Raw genomic sequence first — 18,452 nt, 5'->3', positions numbered from 1 at the left:
GTGTTCGTATTAACCTATGTCCTCACTGAAACAATATCAAGGAATTCTAAAAGTATTTACCTTACTTTAATCAAAATAATGAGTTCAATATCCGCCCTTTCAAACGATGTGATTGGAAGAAGCTACAATTAATAAAGCAATTAATAAAACAAACTATCATACGGTGTAAATATAATCAGTCTCTGTGTTTCCAAGGAATAGTATTTGAATGTTGCGTGTGTTCTTGAAAAGATCGTGCAGTTTCGTATTTTGATCTAACCTTATATCAAGTAAACAATACAAGAAACTGACGAAATTTTAGAATGTATGCTAAGAAAACTATATTACTTCTACCTATCAAAATAATGAGTGTTGTCGCAAAAAGAAAATTGCATTGTAGATACGAAAGTGTTAGAAAATTATTAAATTTAAGGTTATGTAAACAATCGCAACGAGTGTTGTACGAAAAGAATGCATGGAATGGAAGAACGTACGTTAGATTTCAAAACAATACAAAGATAAATGAAGATTCCCAACCAAATAAAAATGTTTTATATGATGAGATGAATCCAATCACCGAGCGTGAGAAGTTGTATTTGATAATGAAGAATTCTGCATTCTACAAAGATACCATAGTTCCTCCCATTAAATCACGATTTTATGTAACTAAAGATGCAATAGATAAGGCAATTAATATGAATTGGGAGCAAAGTAGTTCACTGGAGTGCCTCAATGCTATTAAAGTAATTGCACATTATCATTTAATCAAGTCATATTTATCAGAAGAAAAGTATTGCCAAATTTTAAAAGAACTTAAAAATAAGATTCCTGAATTTAAAGATCACGAGATCAAAATATTGATGTCATATTTGATCGCATTAAAGAATAATGTGAAGAAATTGAAACCTTATGAACGGCTTGTACACCAATTGGATTATGAATGTTTGAAACGATTTTTTGGTTCAAATGTTGTAGAATTATTATGGACAATAGACGCATTTTATCAATTGGATATGTACAATTGTTCATATATGTGGCGTGCCCTACGGAAAATATCCTCAAAGCTTGAGAAACTATCAGGAAAAAATCTGGTTCAATTCTTATTTTACATAAGTGTTTGCAAATTTCCTGATTTACACATGTTTGAAGTAGAATGTTATTTGATCGAACGTATGAGTGAAATTTCTCCAGATGAATTAGGTATTGTAGCAAGAGGGTTTTTTTTAACAAAAAGGAAAGTAACACAGAAGGATCTAATGATAGAGATATTAAACAAAACTGAGAAACATATATCATCTATGAATAATGTTAGCGTGGAGGCAGTAATAAAACTAATACGGTACAAAGAAAATGTCTCTAATAAGTCATGTTTTATTGTTGGTTTCTTATAAACATATATATTTACAGATACAGCGATTCTTGTAATCTTAAATCACATTTTCAGAAGACACTACAAAATGTCAAAGTAGACAGACTAAATCTATTATCCTTAACACATATTGCGCAAGGAATGGGAGGTACACGTGTATATAATGGTGAATTATTAAATTCAATTGTTCAGAGGTAATTTATATGAAAAAAGAAATAAAAATAGTATATTTATTTTTAAAAACAATAATATCAACACTCAATCTAGGTTAGAGGAGGATTATTCATCAGCAAGATTAAAAGATATTGAAAGAATTCTGTTTTGTGTTTGTTTAATAACTCCATATACAGAAGGCCATGATCTGTGTAGGAGAATAATGAACCCATTATTATCAACATATAGGACAACCAGATCAGAAGAAGTTTTTCAGTAAGTTATTCTTATTAGAGATACATAACATTAAATATGTATATACTAGTAATTCAAGATGATATATTATTATATTATAATTGCAGATATCCATATTCAATGGTGCATATTGTGGGATTTTTAATACATAAAAACATATATATAGAAGAGTTAATTAGATTTGTATTAACACCTGAGTATGTAAAGAACACACATAAGAATAACATGACATTTTTGACAGGTCAATATTTATTTCTCCAGTGTTCAATTCAGATAGAATTACCAAATTATACAGGTCCACTACTTGATGATAAAATCTACAACTGTTTAATACAGGTATTATTTAATATCATTTGTTCATTAATAACGTAGTTGAATTATGCAAATGAGAAGCAGAGTAAAATCTAAAGTTTCTTTACGCTTAACAGCTTCGTTATTATTATTATTATTACAGAAAAATTGCCGTAGGACTGATGTATATGAAAAACACAACTCTATGAAATTTATGTCTGAAGTTATATATTTATGCAAGGTATAAATATTTACAAATTTATGTAAAAGAGTATTAATAGTAACAGAGGATAATGGTTTAAATTTATTACAACAGGAAAAATTGGGACTACAAGCACATACTGATTTCATTCTACCTCATTATTATACTTCTGATATTATTCTGGGTTTTGATAAAAATAATAATTCAGTACCAATTGAGCCTATATTATCAGAAATGCCACCAAGAACAATTAAAAGAGTAGATACTGAAGATCTACGAAAAATAAAATGGAAAGTAATATATTTATTATCTTCTACAACTAATGTAATAGGTCATGATGGATATGTGTGTTCTGTATATATGAAATGCAGGCAACTCAAGACTATTGGATATACACCAATCATTGTAAATTCTTTATTTTCTTACGATTGAAATTTTACAGTTTCATGTACAGTGTAACTAAACTTACTAATGTTCTTGCAGCTTTCTTATAGAACGTGGAAAGTGCTAGCTGAAAATGAGAAAGTTCCGCATCTGAAAAAAATTATCTTTCAAGAAAATACTGACTTCTTGCAAAACTAAATCCAGTAATATGTATTTATTATAAAAAATTCGCAACTACATAATGTATTTCATTTTGTTACACTTCTTAATGATATATGTATTTTTAATATGTATCCAAAGAAGTAGTAACAGTGGTTTAAATCCAGTTATTATTAACTTTTTTAACAGTTGGCAAGACAAAATAGGTCAATTTAACAATAAAATGTTTAATTAATTTTATGTAAATCCTATATAATACAGTTTTTATTCATATAATTATTTTTTAAATAGCAAATAATTTTATTACAATTTGTATTATTATATATTATTTACATTAACATTGAAACATTTATATAATATTTATTTACATGTATAAATAATTAATACATTTTCCCATGTTGTATAATATGAAGTAATGGATATAAATTTCATTAGTTATTTATCGAAAAAATTGTGCATACATTTCTTGGAATATTCGTAAGTAACGAATAATGTCGCAGTTGCTGGTACTGTTCTTATTAGTGTCGGTTTCAAGCCATTATACAATGAACTAACACCTTCACTCCTTACAATATCTTTCATAACAAGTAACGCTGGTGTTTTCAAATTTTTTACCTTCAAAGGCAATTATAAATTAAATTTAAAATACATCCCTTATTTTGAATTTTTTCGTACACAAATGGTAAATAAGTCTAACCTGTATTCTACTTTTAACTACATCCGCCGGGAATATTACAAGCCAAAGTATGGAACCACCTACAGCACCAGCTATCATAGTTTTTTGCCAACCGATATCGTCTCGGCTTTGATTTGGTTTAGCAAGAAGTTCTCTCGTAATCTCATAACCTCCAAAAAAAAAGAAATATCCAGGCATTTCGCGTGCTATGGTTGATGATAAACCATTAAAGAGACCTCTTATTCCTTGTTCTCTAAGAATTTGATTTGTTAATCCCCATGGACTAATACGTTTCTAAAAAAAGAAATTAATTCAATTGTTGATAATATTATTTTATATTATATATTTTGTTCCTTTAAATTACCCTAACAGAAGTCATAGATTTAGTCATTTCACTTTCTACTTCTCTCATTGCTTGTAATTTACATTTTATTAATTCTGTTGGACATAATGTTAATGAAGAAAAGAAAGCAGCAAAAAATCCAGCCCAAGCATTTTGTATAGAAGTTAGGTCTTCTATTTTCTTCACACCTACATAAAAATATTCTTCAAACTAGAACTTACAATCTGAACTGTATTAAGAATTTTTATTTTACCTAATAAATTTGAAATGACTTTCTGACATCCTCCGTATGCTGCAAAAAGAACTGAATTTTCTGCAACATTAGCAACCACTGCAGGCATAGTTCCTGCATATAAACCTCGTATTATTCCATCCGTTTTAAATGTCTGTACAAAACAATTTACCATTCCTTTATACATGGAAGGAAACGTTTGCATCTTTACCTTAACTGTGTCTAATGGTTGCCCAACGTATACAAGAGCTATCCCACCTTAAAATAATACACAAAGTCGAATATTTACATTTCAATGGATATGAATAATCTTTTTCTTTAGAACTGAATATATTGAAAAGTTTTTAAAAAATGATCAGACTTTTATTTCATTAGGAACATGAAAAAAGACACTTAATAAAGTAAACAAATTTCATTCCATATTCGATAAATGAAATTACAAATTTTTATATTTACATAAACATCTGTGTTTTGTAAATGAATGATACAAAAAGTCATGACAAGAATATGATGCATAAACGTATGTTGTATTAATTAGATTCAAAGTCGAACATAAGATTACAATAATAAATTATTTAAATTATGCTAATATCGTTTTAAATGTTCATCACAAAAGAAAAAGCTAGTCGTAGATACAAATGCATTAAGCGATGTCGTTACCAAGTGATCCAGCAATAAAATCAATTAAACCATCTTTTACGGTATTTAAGCGCTGCTTTTTTTCTGTCTGTTCAACTGTCATTGTTAGTTTTATAATAATAATAAGCGATCTTTGATTTTTTAACAAAAAAAAAAAAAAACTAGGTTAGCACGTGATTTCACTGTAACCGTCTTCCGTCTACTGGTTCCCGTTTGATAAGAAAACAGAAGGAAAATACATTTGTTGATTACACAAGTGTTAGAACCCTAAAATTTCAACTTCTTTAAATCTTTATTTACACAATACATTCACAACACAGATTTGTGGATATCAGACATAAAATGCGCAAGCGCATTGAAATATAGGTATCTACTACATGCGTGTGATTGATAAAACGAAACATTACTCATCGATCGGTAACAGTTCAAGTATGATAATAGATAGTGATCAATGTAGAAAGTCGTTTATACATTGACATTATAAACTTCTCAATTTATTTACTACTCTCCAATTCTGGTGGATCAGCTGTTTCACTTAATTAAACAATTATATTTACAATGATACTAATGTTGTTTTTATTTGTTTTCGTAATATTTTTAATCGGAGTTAAGTTGTCAAAACAAATTCTCATTCAATGATAAAGAAATTTCCATTGAACAAGTTTTCTTACTGAAGCGTTTTCTTTTTGCTGATCATACGATGTATACAATCGATGTTAGTTTACAAATGAAACTATTTATATAGAATTCAACCTTCGGGTTCATATTGAGATCCTTAGCTATCGAATTTATTCAACAGAAATTCAATTAACAACACGAAATGTAATCTGTATCGCGTGTACATAATAATATACACTATGTATATATGTATACATATGTATATATATACCTGTACGTAGATATAGACATATTTATATAATACTTATATATAGATTAACGTCAGGAAAGTGAATGTATTATTTTATAAACAATTTATTTATTTCAATTCTCAATTATTTTGGATATAAAATATTTTACCAAATTGAAGTTTATCTTTCAGCAGCTCTTATAATATTAGTATCAAAAGAACAAGAACATGAAAAGTTCATAAAAAAGATTACAAATAATTAATGGAAAGTTACAAAACAGTAATTCCCAGTGGAATGATTTTGACATTAATCTTCCATTGCAAGAGAACTGAAACATCAAAACGGTTGTCATGGAAACGCAGTGTTACATCTTTAAAATCTCACGTTACTAAATTAATATCTTGATAACTTCAGTTCGATTATGACAAGGGACGGAAAGAAATGTTCACTGAAAATGTATGTTGCTCTGAACGTGCAACCGAAATCCAGACAAGGAGTAATGTAATTAGTTGTCAAGCTACTTGTGAATCTTCCGTATAAAATTGGAAACGAGAAAGCTTTAGAGTAATTTAGGCAACTTAGTAAAGTCAGAAATGTTACTAGACTGATGTGTTCAAGACATATATGTATGACGTACGCGACATTCTGTAGTTCCAAAACATGGATTTTGTCGGTTACGTTCTCGATTAAATGGTTATTGTTTCTTAATTTGTTTTGGCGAAGTGCGCGTTAACTCTTGTTTAAATTCCTAGAGGATCGCAACGATTCAGTGCAATGATCAGTTCCTTTACAGTACGAAAATAGGGAAAGTGTGCGTGCCTACAGTAGAACTGCCATGATAGATCCGAACGCGTCTTCGTCTTATTCCAAAAAAGTCCGAGATTGTTAGCAAAATGCGTGATTTCTGTTGTCAGGAGAGCTTCTTTAAGGTAAGTGTACTTTTAGGATGGAGATCGAACATTTTGATCATCCGTGAATTCATTAAGAAGAAAGGAAATTCTCTTAGTAAATTGGAGCGCAGCGTGCCTCTAGGAGCGCTCTGGCTCGTCTGCGCCATTAGAGTTCCGAGCATGATCTCCAGATATTCATGTTATATTGTCGAAATAACACCTAATATCGATCAACTACCACCTCAAATCTGTACATATTTTATTTCTCTGTTAACTAATGTTTCTTCAGCTTTTAAATCGGTTAACCGATACGATTAAACTGTCATTATCTTGAAATTTTTAGTAATACATTCTATACCAAAGAATATATTTTTTAATTACTTTCCTCTGTTTCATACTGAATTTAATATGTTTACTTCTGTCTGTCTGTCTGTCTGTCATCAATGTAGATTACACTTGAAGCCAGTGAATTATTTTATAGAAATTTTTCTTTCTTTTTCTTTCAGTGAATCTTGTACCACTGATCTTTTCATGATTTGTCATATTTACATTTGTTTCTGTATATTTAAAATGTAAATGACATTTCCCGAATGGAAGAGTAATGATTTTGAATAGGAATTTTTGCTACATGATAAAGAGAATTCCATTTGTATGCTTTGTACATTACAATGTATTATAATTATCTAGTTGATATTGAATATTGAACATCCTTTACTTTTTCTTACAGAGTATGAGTAGACTAGTGATTTACTTTTTAATAAGAAATATAAAATATTTTGTGTTGGATCATGCGGAACATTAAAAAATAATTATACAATTTTATCTTCTGTCAATAAGTGTAAGCTGCATTTTTTTCATAAGTATAAGAAAGTAGATTAATATAAACTATAATTAAAGAAATATATTCTTCAATTACCTTTATTTAAAGGTGTATTCATACATTTACATGAAACTTAGAAGTCTGTGAATGAATTCTTGTCATTTACTGATGTGAACTGTTTTTTAATTAATTTTGTATTTTTTCTTCTTCAGTAACAGTACAGATTACAGAATGGTGGTGGATTGCTTATCCATTCAAGGCTCAGCAGCTATAGTACGGAAGCAGGAGCGAAGATTAGGTGGGTCAGTAGGTGCCAAAATGCAACCTAACAATGTTGGTAGTTGTGGTGGCATGACACCTAAGGAACTTTCTGACAATGATGACCTAGCTACTTCTCTCGTGCTAGATCCTTATTTAGGATTTACCACCCATAAAATGAATATTAGGTAAATATTTTTAAGGGAATAGTCACTTTACATTGTGGCATAATTCTGTATGAAAATCATTTAATTATAAAGGTACAGGCCATTGAAAGCAAATAAAGAGGAACTTCGAAAAATTATTTGTGAATTTATTCAAACACAAAATTATGAAAAAACATATAAGAAATTAATGGGTGGTGATTGGGGTGCAAGACTTCCACATACAAAATCTAAGCAACAACAAATAAATTTGGAGAAGCATGTGAGTTGTATCTCAGAGAAGAAATGTCTAGTATACTTTTCATATTTCCATCCATATCAATTATTTTCTTTTCTTTTTTTGCATAGATTTACCGATATTTAAGAGTGTTTGATAAGGATTCAGGATTTGCAATAGAACCGTGTTATAGATATTCTCTAGAGGGTCAAAAAGGTGCCAAAATTTGTGCAACTCGAAAATGGTTGAAACACGATAAAATATCCTGTCTAGTTGGTTGTATTGCAGAACTCAGCGAAAAGGTTTGTTTGCTGGTATAGATAAAGTAAAAAAAATAAGATTTTTCTTTTTACATGTGAAATTACATTTTAGGAAGAAGCAGCGTTACTTCATCCTGGAAAAAACGATTTTTCCGTAATGTTTAGCTGTCGAAAGAACTGTGCTCAGCTGTGGTTAGGTCCAGCAGCATACATTAATCATGACTGCAGGGCTAATTGCAAGGTTAATAAGTACATTTAATTTACTTTTCTTTCTACTATATTCATTGTATACAGAGAATATTAATTTATTATGTATAATTTGTGCAAAATGCAGTTTGTGGCAACAGGAAGAGATACAGCTTGTGTTAAGGTACTTCGTGATATTGAAGTGGGTGAAGAAATTACTTGTTTCTACGGGGAAGATTTTTTTGGGGATGGTAACTGCTATTGCGAATGTGAAACCTGCGAAAGAAGAGGAACTGGAGCCTTTGCAAATCAAAAGCCAGGCGAAGAACTTTCCTCTGGTACCTTTTAGAGTTGATAACCATTGATAGAGTTCATTGTCTACAGTCGTTAATACATTTAACATTGTTACAGGATATCGTCTAAGAGAAACAGACAATCGTATTAATCGTACGAAACATAGACAACAACCATTAAATCGCAGTAAACAACAAGCGGATACTGCACTTACAGAAAGAAATGCGGTGCTTGTTGGTAACGCCGCAGTTGCACCACAGAGTCTTAGCATGAAGGAGTTACGGAGGAAGGGTTTGACAAAGTATGATGCAGAGTTATTAATTGCACAAGGATGTCGGTTTTCTGATATCGCTCAGCAGCAGCCCAGTATAAACAATGGAGAAAATGTATTACAAGCGACCCGCCCACACCCATCCGCCATTACTAATTCTGTAACGAGAAACCTTCGGAATAAGCAACTTAGTAAATTTGACAATAACAATGGTCACCAAAATAATGTCAAAAACAATCAAACTCTTAGGACCTCCAGGTGAGATTTTATAATCCTTTATCTGCAGTGTGCCACCATCTTCCACGAGAATTTTAAATATAACAAAATAACATATTTTTTATTTTACATATCTAGGTTACACAAAAGAACAGAAACCAAAAAGAGTAGAGTTTCTGAAAAAGCTAGATCTCCGTTGAATGGTTCCATAGCAAAAAATATTGAAATAGAAGATATAAGTCATCGCAAAGAAGATTCTGATAGAGTGGAAGTAAGCGAGGAGATGGTGTATTCCAGACTTCATAAACCGGATTCTGAAAGCAGCTTGAATGAAGAAATCCACGACATTTGCCACGTTCAAACGCCGCAACATGACGTAATAGAAAAGTCCGCTTGTTCTGATTTACAGAAAGAGTACCCACCTTTACTTGTGAAAAATAATCAAGAATTGGATAGCGAATCGATAAACGAAAAACAAATCTGTGACATAGAAGTTAATTCTAATTCAGTAGGTAATAGTAATGCTTCCGATTCTAGAAAAGATCATTATAGTACAAATACCTGTGATTCAGTTCATGTAAGTTCCATACCCGAAACTCGTTTAGATCATTTAGATGTGGCTAGTAACAAAGAATTAATTCCGCAAGAAAAGTCGAGGACCTGTCATTATAGTTTATCTTTAACAGAAAATTCGGAGGATATAGAGACTGTGTCTATGACAGCAATAAAGTCGGACAGCTGTATTAGGAAACTTTTAGAACTGGAAAAGGAAGATTCAGATGAGAATAGAGGAAATAATTACGAAGTTACGGAGAAAGAAGACTTCTGTAAAATCGAAGAACAAACGTCTCCGGTTCACATAAAGTCGCCTAAGAATACCAACTTTATTGAAAGTGATAGAAATATTTCCGCACTGTTCGGTACTCAGAATCCGCTTAAAGAATCGAAAAAAGGTGACCCCGTACATTCAGCTGCTTTGATCAAGTGTTTGATGCAAAACCAATCTGAAAAATTTAATACGTTTATTCCAAATCCTATAAAGTTTTCGGCGAAAGATGATAATAGTGAGAATAATTTTGTTGAAGATAAGGTGAATAATATAGGAAACAGTATAGAGAAAAGTGTTGGTTATCGTGATACACCACTGACTCATCAGAATGATTTATTACTTAAAAATGACGTGTATATAGTGAACGTTGAAAATTCTGAAATTAATATCGAAAAACCAAGCGTTATTGAAACGTGTACAACAGATATGAATTCTCGAATGCAACCGTGTAAAGAAAGTAGTACGAATTTTGGTGTAACAGCGTCCAACACTTACGGAGACGCTGCTACCCTTTTAGATGGTAGCCAGAATTTCCTTTTGAAGCAATCAATGCAGGAACATGATGTATCGACTGCTACATTAAGATCTCATAAAAGCAGAAAAAAGTTGTTCAGCGACAAGAAGTCTGTCACCTCTGGTTCGAAAGAAGAATTGGAGACTGCCGTGGAGCACAAAACAGCCGACAATACGATTACGTCCGTCTCGAAGACTCGTAGTAAAGTGGTTAAAACGAAAAATCGCTTAACAAGAAATCAAAAAAGGGATCGACAGAAAATAGCGACAGCAGACATCGGCGTTGCTGACGATGATTCGGGTATTCAAGGTGATATTTATGAATTTAGCGAAAAGGAAAGCAATCTGGAAGACATTAGAATACCATCGATAATGCGACGAGCGAAGCAAGAGACTCGCCAGACGTCTATGCTTACATCCCATTTACAAGAAATGCAATATAGCGATGAATGCAATAAAACCGAGCCTCCAGTATTAGTTCCGCAGGAACCATGGCCACCTGCGGGTTGTAATCAAAATCAGTTTACAGATTCGGACGGCAGTAGTCAATCAAGGGAGAACTCGGACGATGGTGAAAGTCTGAAAAGGTGATTCTTCCTTTTTTCTACAATTTTATATACAACGAACTATTTTCTATTTACAGCGAACCAACAAACGTATTTATATGATCATTTTATTTGTAATACTTCTATATAAAAAAGTAACGTATCGACGTAATTTAATGTATATATTATTCCTTTCGCAGATTATCAACATATAACAACGAAAGTGCACAAAAGTCAGCCAGCTTGACAGAGTGTCAGTGGCAAACGAGCAACACAAATTGCCAAGTTTGTCCAACCACCCCAGAGAGAACTGGCCGGCTAAAGCTCACTCTTCGTATGAAACGTTCGCCAGTTCTAGAAGATATCGTAGAATCAGGAACGAGTCTTAGCGAAGACAGTTACGAGCCTGAGTATGAAGTATTACGCGTGGAGGGTGTCGAGAGAAGTAGACGTAAAAAGAAGCATAAAACCCGAGACCGTGAAAGACGGCACAAGAAACGCGACTTGAATCTTGACCCTCCACCGCCGCCAATGAAAAGGTTGCGCTTGATTTTTGGCAATGAAACGCATACCATTGATTTCCCGCATTCTTAACAGCTATAAATAGGAACTCATTTGGTTTCGCTCAGAACAAACTATAAACACAATTTAGCCGCGCGGAAGCAGGCCTCCTTGTCCTGTTACATAATTCACTTTTTAGAGGTTTCACGAAGGTAGAAAAGACTCTTAAACGACACGAGTTACTCGGAAGAGACTCCTCGGGGTCTCGACGATTAAATTAGAATGTTTTCGTACTTGCGTTACTATTCGATATTTCAATTTTCCCTCGCCTCTTGTTCTTCTAACAACGAACGCTTCAAGGCCTAGGTATAGCCCTTTATTTCGCAAACAAAAAAAGGGAGTCAAAAATGGTAACATTCGGATAAATTTTGCATAGTATTCGTTGATTCGCCTGCTAAACGATTGACACTGATTGAACAATTTCAAATAGATTTTGTTCACTATTCTACTCGATCATGATGAAACTAGGTACATTACGTTGCCCTCGTGGTAATTTTTTACTATTATTATATATAATTATTATTATTATTATTATTATTATTATTATTATTATTATTATTATTATTATTATTACCGTGTACATATAATTTTGATACAAGAGACAGACTTGGTAATCTACGGTCTTTCACTATCAGTTTACCTTCGACATTGATAAAGTTATTTCGTTAAAGGGACATTTCTGTTTTCCTTTTCTTTCTTTCTTTCTTTCTTTTTTTTTTTTTATTACTAATATTTATATATCGTACGCAAAATTTATCTATGTAGGATAATAAACGCATTTGAATATAGACGAGATCGCTCGACCTTCCTGCTGTTTAAGGCTCGGAAGGAGAATACTAATGGATTGAGTTACACGTGAGCATTGTTTCAGTAGATGAAAGAAGACAAAGGAGGGAAATCCATACTCTTATACTATGTATAAAAATAGATATTATTATGATAATTGAATAATAATGATAATAATTAAATAATTAATTTAGCTAATATTAGGTAGCACACATTAATTGCTGTTTTCAGATTGCGTGATCAATATCATGAGGAACATTGTACATAAATGCTTATACATATATATATATATATGTATATGTATATATGCGTATATATATAAATACACATCATATATATACATACATATATATATATATATTTATATATATATACGCATATACATATACATATAGATATATACATATATACATATATACATATACATATATTATATATATGCTTGTATATATACGCGCGTAGGTATGCGTGTACGCGTGTTTTATTCTATCCCGTGGATGCACGCACACGTACGTACGTATACGTGGAAATCATTCATTACTGTATTCTGTATATGGATGTATTGCAATGCCTTGTTGCAGGTGAAACGTGGTAACACGCGAGTCAGGCGTTAATAATGTCATTGTATATCGAATACACCGTTTACGAATAGAGTAATGAACTAATAATAATAACAATAATAATAATAATAACAATAATAATAATAATATTAAGAGAATTTCATTTAGTGAGTTGAAAGAGAGTGTGCATGCGTGTGTGTATGCATGTATGTGTATAAGAGGAGAGAGAGAGTGAGAGTGAGAGGGAGAGAGAGAGAGAGAGAGCAAGTTAAAAGGAATTAGCTGAAACATAAAATGAAAAAAAAAAGAACGAGAAGAAGGAGAAGACGAGGAAGACGAGGAAGAAGAAGAAGAAGACGAAGAAGACGAAGAAGAAGAAGAAAAAAGAAGAAAAGAAAGCGAGTAGATCATCTCCATTAATGTCGTTTCTCGCGTCGAACTCGAGGAACATGATCTTTACGTTAACTATTGCTTTATATGCGTAGAAAGATGTCGTTTCGATTGTGGAACGGTTTCAATTGTTGAGACTTAAAAGCTCAATTATAGAGAAGAGTTGCGCGGTTCATTCAAAATATTCAGATCTGAAACGTGTCTTTCATTCAGAACGGTTTTGTAAGTACACGATATATATATATATATATTTTTTTTTTTGTTGCTTTTCGTTTCTCTCTTTCTTTCGTATTTCCACTTTTTTTTCGACAGACGTGAAACGATTATACCAGACGATGTGTACGTCTCAAACATTTCATACATACTCTTCCCGTACATTTTACGAATACTTCGCGCGATCGACGCGTAGAATTGCCGGGCAGGTCGGAACGATAAACCTCAGATTTCTCGATTTATAATTAACGAAATACTCGAAAGGTGCTCTTGTCAGAAACTCTGAAATTAACTTATTCCCCACCCCGTCTGAAAACAGAAATGATAAGAGTCGCGCGGAAAATTTATATAGAAGTATAACTTTCATTTGCGGTTTTCATTCGGCGTTCGAGACCATCGTTCCGACCGGTCGGCAATTCGAACTCGTGACGCGTACCATCACGCTAATTGTAATCAGCATTATGAACGGGAGGTCCATTATTTATTTCGCATGATTCATTCGATTTGTACATTTGAAGCTATGATAGAAAACCATATATGCGCGGTGAACTTGTTCGGTTACGATAGTTGTTCGTACTATTTGTTGTATCTCCGGCGACATGTTTTATACTCGTACAGTGACATTTCGAAAGATTTGAATTGTAAATCCCACTCCTTCCCCCATTTCTCGGCGCTGCACGGCCACCCCGGTTTACCGAATTGTCGCGTTCGGCGTTCGTGAGTATCGAAGCGCGGCGTCGGACACAATGTTAACGCACTCTAGAAACCTCCTCGTGCTCGAGGAACATTAATGGATCCACCTTTTCGTTACGGCTAACCATTTAAACAAATTAAACATTCAAAAATCAACCATTAAAAAGCGGTGTTGTATTGAAAATCATTGACACGTATTGTACAGATTTCCCTTTACTTTACGATGCGATGCCGGTGGACAAACATTCGGCAGCCAAAGGATCATTTTATTGCCTTTCTTGTTTTTAGAACGTGTTGCTGTTAAATGTCAAGTTACCGTACCAACGGTGTAAAAATATTCTCGCTAGGGAATTTCCATTGTTTTCGTAGTAGTCTCGAACGGTAAATTATTAACGTTTGTAAATTAGTAGACCGTCTCGGTGTGTAACGAAGTATTAAAAATTTCTGATGTCGTGCCACTCCTTTGCACGAGGACATCGTGAAACCATTGATAAGGAGAACTCGCCAGATCTTAAATTAGTTTCGAGACCACGCTTGGTCGGAAGTTAGAAAATCCGAGGAATAAAATAAGCGTCGATCGGAGAATTCGCTGTCCGTCGGAAAAATTCCGTCGAAGTGTCTCGTAATTAATTCCGAAAGTGGACGTAATTTGTTTCTTTTAACCTCTAGACCTTCCTCGGAATGATGTAAGAGAATAACTGCTAACGAAGCGAAGCTAATAATAATATGGGGTCTGATGGTGGGGGAATCTTTCGAAACGTTGTTGTACACGTTACGATATGCAATGATGAATCATCGGAGAGACATAAATTCGATGACATTTCAATTCCCAGTTTCAGCTTGTCTTGCGAGGCGCGTTTCAATCGCGCACGCAAGGATCGTCGCGAAACGATGCAGGAAACAGAAGAGGGAAATTGTACAAAGCTAGCAGCACGGGAAACTTGTGAACGCTAAGTTCCTTTAACTCGCTGAGTTTCATACATCGGATTACAATTATTCCACCGTACAAATATACAGAAGGGAGAACAAACATTTGTCATCGTCCGTATTCGGAAACAAAACGACAGGCATTCTATGAACACGAATTTATCCAATTGTGTAACAACGTTCCACAGGGCAGACAGATGGTCAAAGTTATTTATGTCTCGTTCGTTCGCACAGTATGACAAATTCCTTTCACGCAACCGAGCCGCGGATTTTAATGCATCCGCAGTAACGCCGAGTTACTCAACATTCGGTATAATGTAAAATTCAAAGGAAGCGCAGAACGTGATTCTCGTTTCACTTGAAACGTCGACTCCATGAATCTCTGCGCACGACGATCCGTATTTGCATGAACATCCGCGGCTCGCGGATGACTAACACTTTGTTTCGATCGAAACATAGTCGCGACAACGCAAACGTGTCAAGGACTGCTGTAAATTTCTATTAAATATATGTGTATATCTTTTTCTGTTTTTTGTTCTATGTTTGTCAACAAGATGTATACTCGCAACGACGATGACGATCACGATCACGATCACGATCACAGCAACAACGACGATGACGATGAAAGCTACGAATGACAGAAACGATTTGTCGCGATTCTGTGGGAGAAGCTAATGAAAATAGGATGGACCAGGCGGATAAATCAGTATTAGATCAGTTAATCGAAATATTTTAAGGAAAGCCAACTTAATGTTTACGAAACTCGAGTTCAAAATTTGAAACCTGATTAAAACCGAAAGAACCACGGCGATCATTCCTCCACCGTGCAATAGAGCATTTAAATAACGTTAAGGGCGTTCCGTAATTTAACTTAATCATTATATACAAATAGGATGTAATTTTCCTTGATAGTATGTCCGTTAATCGATCTATAAACATTCTGTAAAGTTTGTGATAAAGGGAAGCTATTGTATTATTCGACTCGACTATTCTCGTTCCGACGTAGCGCCGTCATAGAAAACCGTTTCTCCTCGAGGAATCTCTCAGCGGGTCGTGTGTCCGAACGGATCGATTCCATCGACCGACTTCAATGAAACGCGAGATAACAAATCTTAAAACTCACGTGTATGTACATTCAGATCGGCGTAACAGCGAAACAAGTCTGCGACCACCGGAGAAGAGAAGCGATACCTTTTTTCCTAGCGATTCGTCATTTTGCGGAATCATTTCGGATTCGATATTTCGCCATCCCCCCGTCCGGGAAAATCGGGAATTTCGAATCGATTCGAATGTGTTTCGTTGCGTATGTGTGTGTAAAGAATGTTTCGATGTTCATTCAACACGTTCATGGTTTTGCGGGTTACATTTCTCGGTTCACGTAAGACCGCTGGAAGATCAATTTCGTCTCGCAGCATCGATCCCTCCGTGTCAAACCCATGAATGTGTGACTCGACCGTGGGAACTAGTTCAATGTAAAATGTAATCCTCGAGTACAACGTTCCCGAGGTTTTCTCGCAGGACTCGATTTCTTATTTAAGTGCAATTGTAAAATAATTGTTGATTATTCCCCCTTCTTGTTATTCGTTTCGAATCATAACTCGCGCTTATGGTTCCGCTATAACAAAGGTAGAAACGAGGATCTGCCGAACAGATTCCCTCGGCAGAATTTTTATTTTCGACGTTAACGATATTATGGTTGCAGTGAATCTAAAGAAAATAAGAAACTCGATTGCCATAATCAGAATCCTTTTCATTCGCTTAGCGATCTTCCTTCTTGCGACATGAATGTGCATTCGCGATTCAAACTTGTAATAATATTTCATCGACTAAGAAACATTCAAAAATTCCATCGAATTCTATTCTAAACAATCCTAAAATCGTATCATTGTATCAGTCGTAGCACATTCGCGAATCGAGCTCGAAGTAGAATCGCTGTCGTCATGCAACATGTATATTCATTACTTCCACATCAATTTCAGAAGCAAGAGCAAAGTACGTTCAACGCGTTAATTCGGTAGCCAGATGCGTCCACGTTTATGGGTCTCACGTGAAAGGGGGCGCGATGCATTCGAAAAGACGCGTTAACGATTTCCTATAACCGACTCGAGTTCGTTCCCGCTTCCCGAAACACGAGGCGGCGGCGATCTTCGCAGGGTTCCCTGTACGAGCGTGACGGTTCGCCGTGAAATCCGTGAATGTGTTAATGTGTGACGAGCTGCGGCGAAATTGTTCATAGCAAAATTTTAGCGATGATTATTTAAATGCGTGCATTTCGAGGAGGACTGAGGATTATCGCGACGAGAAACCCGACGAGCGATAACGACACTCCGAACGAGATTCGAGTGTTTCGCCCGCGACGAAGTGACGACGCTTTTTATTTTAATGAATTCATCGGCGCGATACGATCCCGATCGGATCGATCTCCGATCGAGATGTCTGTCGGGCGGTGATCAACGGTCTCTCGTTATCGGGCGTGCATCGCGATCGCACGCGGCGAGAGGCTGCTTTTCGTTTTCGCTTTTAGCCTGAAGGAATCCTTTGCTTTCCGTTGCGGGGCAGCTTTCCTCTCACTGCCATTGGAAGGTCGTTAGTTTCCTCATTGAACTTAATAATGCTCGTCGTTGTTAAATTATTAAATACACGAAGTTCACGAATTACGAAGTGCAATGTTACGATAGCTGTCGCGAATGAGAGCTTGCGGCGGGCGAAGGAGAGTGTTCGTGCACGACGCGTCCATCCGGCCCCCCCCGAGTCCAATCGCCGATACCGTTCCCGGTGGTAACGGTGAATTCGAGATGATTCGTGTCAGACTATTCCACGAGTATACGTAATTTTTTATTGAAACACAAGTCCGATGATGATAGCGTTGAGGTTGACGATTCTAACGAAACGGTGTCCGTCGATTGTAGATGGGCGACGCCGGTGCACGAATACTTGTTCGGCTTCTGCCGTATGTATATGACGACCGGCAATTTTAATTGAATATTCAGCCTTACGGCGCAGTTTCGATAATTCGAAGAGTCTACGGTCTCGGCGTATACTGTAACTGTATTATTGTCAGTACTGTATTATCTTTGTTGATCAAAAAAAAGAACGAAAGCATAAAATTGTATATTATCATTATTATTTTCTACGAATTAAGGTGTAATAATAAATGAATTGCATAGCCCAATAATATCTGTGGATTTGTCATTTGAATCTGCTCGAATTTATGAATGATATATCTGAATTGTCTTTTCACAGGTAATTTCGTTTAACGTGCCTGACCCATCGAAGAGTGCGAAACTGGATATGTTTTGATCGATGAACGTGTAACGCTGGGTAAAGTG

General features: G+C 34.7%; 3 protein-coding genes across 6 annotated transcripts; 2 read left to right on the top strand and 1 right to left on the bottom strand.

The window, feature by feature from the left end:
* The first annotated feature begins 7 nt into the window (after positions 1 to 7).
* On the top strand, positions 8 to 2,990 carry LOC116430224 (FAST kinase domain-containing protein 5, mitochondrial). The gene is made up of 7 exons (XM_031984037.2): positions 8 to 1,318; positions 1,387 to 1,542; positions 1,616 to 1,777; positions 1,864 to 2,092; positions 2,211 to 2,288; positions 2,364 to 2,654; positions 2,733 to 2,990. The coding sequence occupies exons 1-7, from the start codon at positions 303 to 305 to the stop codon at positions 2,829 to 2,831; spliced, it is 2,031 nt and encodes a 676-aa protein (XP_031839897.1). The 5' UTR covers positions 8 to 302; the 3' UTR covers positions 2,832 to 2,990.
* Positions 2,991 to 3,132: 142 nt separating this feature from the next.
* LOC116430228 (mitochondrial ornithine transporter 1) lies at positions 3,133 to 5,132 on the bottom strand. 2 transcript variants are annotated; one of them, XM_076368623.1, is made up of 5 exons: positions 5,090 to 5,132; positions 4,065 to 4,301; positions 3,833 to 3,999; positions 3,490 to 3,762; positions 3,133 to 3,407 (listed from the first exon to the last, which is right to left on the bottom strand). In XM_076368623.1, exons 1-5 carry the CDS (start codon positions 5,091 to 5,093, stop codon positions 3,228 to 3,230), a joined length of 861 nt encoding a protein of 286 aa, XP_076224738.1. In that variant the 5' UTR covers positions 5,094 to 5,132; the 3' UTR covers positions 3,133 to 3,227. The 2 variants fall into 2 exon arrangements, with proteins under 2 accessions (XP_076224738.1, XP_031839908.1); XM_031984048.2 differs by lacking the exon at positions 5,090 to 5,132 and adding an exon at positions 4,704 to 5,077.
* Positions 5,133 to 5,914: 782 nt separating this feature from the next.
* Positions 5,915 to 18,300, top strand: Hmt4-20 (Histone methyltransferase 4-20). Of its 3 annotated transcripts, XR_012998838.1 has the most exons (10): positions 5,915 to 6,459; positions 7,453 to 7,686; positions 7,759 to 7,924; positions 8,011 to 8,181; positions 8,252 to 8,380; positions 8,474 to 8,663; positions 8,737 to 9,148; positions 9,245 to 11,035; positions 11,194 to 13,512; positions 15,030 to 15,649. XR_012998838.1 is itself a non-coding variant. In XM_031984028.2 (9 exons), exons 2-9 carry the CDS (start codon positions 7,472 to 7,474, stop codon positions 11,585 to 11,587), a joined length of 3,468 nt encoding a protein of 1,155 aa, XP_031839888.1. In that variant the 5' UTR covers positions 5,915 to 6,459; positions 7,453 to 7,471; the 3' UTR covers positions 11,588 to 18,300. The 3 variants fall into 3 exon arrangements, 2 of the variants coding, with proteins under 2 accessions (XP_031839888.1, XP_031839889.1); XM_031984028.2 differs by having other exon boundaries at positions 11,194 to 18,300; XM_031984029.2 differs by lacking the exon at positions 5,915 to 6,459 and adding an exon at positions 7,148 to 7,258 and having other exon boundaries at positions 11,194 to 15,649.
* The last annotated feature ends 152 nt before the right edge of the window (positions 18,301 to 18,452 follow it).

This window comes from Nomia melanderi, chromosome 6, assembly GCF_051020985.1.
Source record: "Nomia melanderi isolate GNS246 chromosome 6, iyNomMela1, whole genome shotgun sequence".
NCBI classification, from domain to species: domain Eukaryota; kingdom Metazoa; phylum Arthropoda; class Insecta; order Hymenoptera; family Halictidae; genus Nomia; species Nomia melanderi.
The sequence above is the reverse complement of the archived record's forward strand: the minus strand, read 5'-3'. Positions and strand labels throughout refer to the sequence as shown.